Raw genomic sequence first — 3,545 nt, 5'->3', positions numbered from 1 at the left:
GGTGCTGGGGGTGCTGGGGGTGCTGGGGGTGTCAGGGATAGGGATACTGGGGGTACTGGAGGTGCCAAGAGCCAGGATTGGGGGTACTGGGGTTACTGGGGGCACCGGGGGTGTCAGGGATGGGGTTACTGGGGGTACTGGGGTTACTGGGGGCGCTGGGGGTGCCAAGGACCAGCCCTGACGCTCCCCCCTGCCCGGGGTTCCCCCCCCATCCCAGGAGAGGGCCCAGCTGGACTGCCAGCTGTGCGACACCTCCGTCATCGTGCAAATGGACAACAGCCGCGACCTGGACATGGAGGGAATCATCAAGAGCGTCGAGTGCTGCTACGAGGAGATCGCCCAGAAGAGCAAGGCTGAGGTGGAGGCTTTTTACCAGACCAGGGTGAGTGAGCTCCCCCTTCCCCCCCAGACAGAGTTAGCAAAGTTTTGGGGACACCACTCCCTGCCAGAAAGCAGCTCTGGCCCCCCCCACGCTGCGGTTCAGAGCTGGGGGGTCACACTTTGGACCCCCTTGGGGTCACACAGAGCTGTGGGGGTCACACTTTGGACCCCCTTGGGGTCACACAGAGCTGTGGGGTCATGCCTTGGACCCCTTTGGGGTCACACAGAGCTGTGGGGTCATGTCTTGGACCCACTGGGGTCACACAGAGCTGTGGGGTCATGCCTTGGACCCACTGGGGTCACACCTTGAACCCCTCAGGGTCACATCTCAGACCCCTCGAGGTCACACCTTGGACCCCTCGAGGTCACACCTTGGACCCCTCAGTGTGGACCCCACTGGTGTCACATCTTGGACCTCTCAGGGTCACACCTTGAGCCCCCTCAGGGTCACATCTCAGACCCCATTGGTGTCACACTTTGGACCCCTCGGTGTGGACCCCACTGGTGTCACATCTCAGACCCCTCAGGGTCACACCTTGGACCCCTCGAGGTCACACCTTGAGCCCCCTCTGGGTCACATCTCAGACCCCTTGAGGTCACACCTTGGACCCCTCGGTGTGGACCCCACTGGTGCCACATCTTGGACCCCTCAGGGTCACCTGAAGAAAACCTTGGCCAAAAAAAAAAAGAAGAAACCAACCAACCCCCCAAAACCTCCCTCCAAACCCGACATTTGAGGCGGTTTGAGGCCGAGGTTGTGCCTGGAACCCCTGGGAGGGATGATGGGTGGGAAGGGCGACCCTGGAAAGGGACAATTTGGGCACTTTCCCGCCGTCCTGGACAGCTGGAGGAGCTGCACAGCAGCCGGGGCAAGTTCTGTGACGACCTGAGGAACAACCAGAGCGAGATCGCCGAGCTCAACAGGATGATCCAGAAGCTGCAGTGCGAGTCAGACAACGTCAAGAAGCAGGTAGGGACAAAAAAAGGGGGTTGGGGAGGAGGTGGGAGGGTGGGAAAACCCCTCCATCGACAGGGTTTCGTCCTAACTGACCCCCCCCTGCCCGCAGAATGAGAGTTTGTGGCTTCAAAGGCACACAAAATGCACACAAAAGAGCACAAAAAATGCTTCAAAGACACACACCCAGGAAAGCAGATCCGTTTCTCACCTGGTAAATGAGAGGCTGGCAGGTTTGGCTGGAACAGAGTCGCTGATTCCCGAGTTTCCCACCGGGGGCAGCCAACAGGTCCCTCCCCTTCCATCCCAAACTGCTTGGCCACCCCAAATCCAGCCTAAATCTTGGCTCCCTGGCATTTTCTGGTTGAGAAATGAGGGGTAGAGGAGCAACCCCGTGGAGGTCCTTGTTGATATCCCACCCTGGCCACCACCGATCCAGCTGAAATTTGGGTTCTCCAACAATTCCCCGCCGAGAAATGAGGGGTTACAGGAGCAACCCTGCGGAGATGCCTCGGCATCACCACCAACCCAGCCAAAATCTTGGCTCTCTGACCCTTTCCAGCTGAGAAATGAGGAGTTCCAGCACCAACCCCGTGCTGATCCCCATCGACACCCCCCACCAGCGCCCTCTTTTACCTTTCGAGTCGCGTGGTCGGAGGCCCCCTTGGAGCCTCGTAAAACGTTCAGGGGTGGGACCAGAGGGTCTTGGAGGTGCCTCCTGACCCAGAGCTCTGTCCCTCTCCCCTCTCTGCCCCCCTCCCCCCCAGATCTCGGCCCTCCAGACTGCCATCTGCGACGCCGAGCAGCGCGGCGACTGCGCGCTGAAGGACGCGCGGCAGAAGCTGGTGGACCTGCAGACGGCCCTGCAGCAGGCCAAGGACAAGATGGCCTGCCTGCTCAGGGACTACCAGGAGCTGCTCAACGTCAAGCTGGCCCTGGACATCGAGATCGCCACGTACAGGACGCTGCTGGAGGGAGAGGAGAGCAGGTGGGGGTGGGAGCGGTTTGGATGCGACGGGAAAAATCCTGAGGGGGTGGGGGGGGTAAAGGGTGAACCCCCGGGGGTGCAGAGGGGGAGAAGGGTCCCTTTTCTCTTCCATGGGTGTAAAGCAGGAGCAGGGTCCCCCTTCTCACCCCGTGGGTGCAGGGTTGGGGGTATTTTTATCCCTTTTCTCTCTCCATGGGTGCAGAGTGGGTGCATTGTCCTCTTTTCTCACCCTGTGGGTGCAGAGGGGAGCAGGGTACCCTTTTCTCACCCTTTGGGTGCACAGTTGGATGTACTTGTATCCCTTTTCTCTCCCTGTGGGTACAGAGGGTAGCAGGGTCCCCTTTTCTCACCCCATGGGTGCAGAGTTGGGGGTATTTTTACCCCTTTTCTCTCTCCATGGGTGCAGAGTGGGTGCATTGTCCTCTTTTCTCACCCTGTGGGTGCAGAGGGGGAGCAGGGTCCCTTTTCTGACCCCATGGGTGCAGAGTGGGGAGCAGGGTACCCTTTCCTCACCCCGTGGGTGCATTTTCCCCTTTTCTCACCCTGTGGGTGCACATTTGGGTGTATTTTTACCCCCTTTTCTCTCCCCATGGGTGCAGAGTGGGTGCATTGTCCTCTTTTCTCACCCTGTGGGTGCAGAGGGGAGCAGGGTACCCTTTTCTCACCCCATGGGTGCAGGGTCCCTTTTCTCTCCCTGTAGGTGAAGAGGGGGATCATCACTCCATTTCTCACCCCATGAGTGCAGAGGGGGGAGCAGGGTCCCCTTTTCTCACCCCATGGGTGCAGGGTCCCTTTTCTCACCCTGTGGGTGCAGAATTGGGTGCATTATTACCCCTTTTCTCTCTCTGTGGCTCAAAGGGGAGCAGGGTACCCTTTTCTCTCCCCATGGGTGCAGAGTGGGTGCATTGTCCTCTTTTCTCACCCTGTGGGTGCAGAGGGGGATCATCACTCCATTTCTCACCCCCTGGGTGCAGAGGGGGGAGCAGGGTCCCCTTTTCTGACCCCCTGGGTGCAGAGTGGGGTGTATTTTTATCCCTTTGGGAGCAGGGTCCCCTTTTCTCTCCCCGTGGGTGCAGAAGGGGAACATCACCCCTTTTCTCACTCTGTGGTGCAGAATTGGGTGTATTATTACCCCTGTTCTCTCTCTGTGGCTCAAAGGGGAGCAGGGTCCCTTTTCTCTCCCCATGGGTGCACAGTTGGGTGTATTTTTATCCCTTTTCT

The 3,545-nt window shown here is 59.1% G+C and overlaps 1 protein-coding gene across 1 annotated transcript in view; it reads left to right on the top strand.

Moving 5' to 3' along the window:
* LOC114072249 (keratin, type II cytoskeletal 4-like) overlaps positions 1 to 3,545 on the top strand; it is a 16,173-nt gene that overhangs the window by 10,796 nt on the left and 1,832 nt on the right. Inside the window, exons 4-6 of the mRNA XM_027910169.1 lie at positions 218 to 382; positions 1,226 to 1,351; positions 2,104 to 2,386. Of these exons, the coding sequence (XP_027765970.1) occupies positions 218 to 382; positions 1,226 to 1,351; positions 2,104 to 2,386 (574 nt within the window). The remainder of the gene's footprint in view (positions 1 to 217; positions 383 to 1,225; positions 1,352 to 2,103; positions 2,387 to 3,545) is intronic.

Source organism: Empidonax traillii, unplaced genomic scaffold (assembly GCF_003031625.1).
Source record: "Empidonax traillii isolate 1590-97213 ecotype Southwest subspecies unplaced genomic scaffold, ASM303162v1 scaffold2825:size32544, whole genome shotgun sequence".
In the NCBI taxonomy this organism is placed as follows: Eukaryota; Metazoa; Chordata; class Aves; order Passeriformes; family Tyrannidae; genus Empidonax; species Empidonax traillii.
Note: the sequence above shows the minus strand (reverse complement) of the source record. Positions and strands in the feature narration are given on the sequence as shown.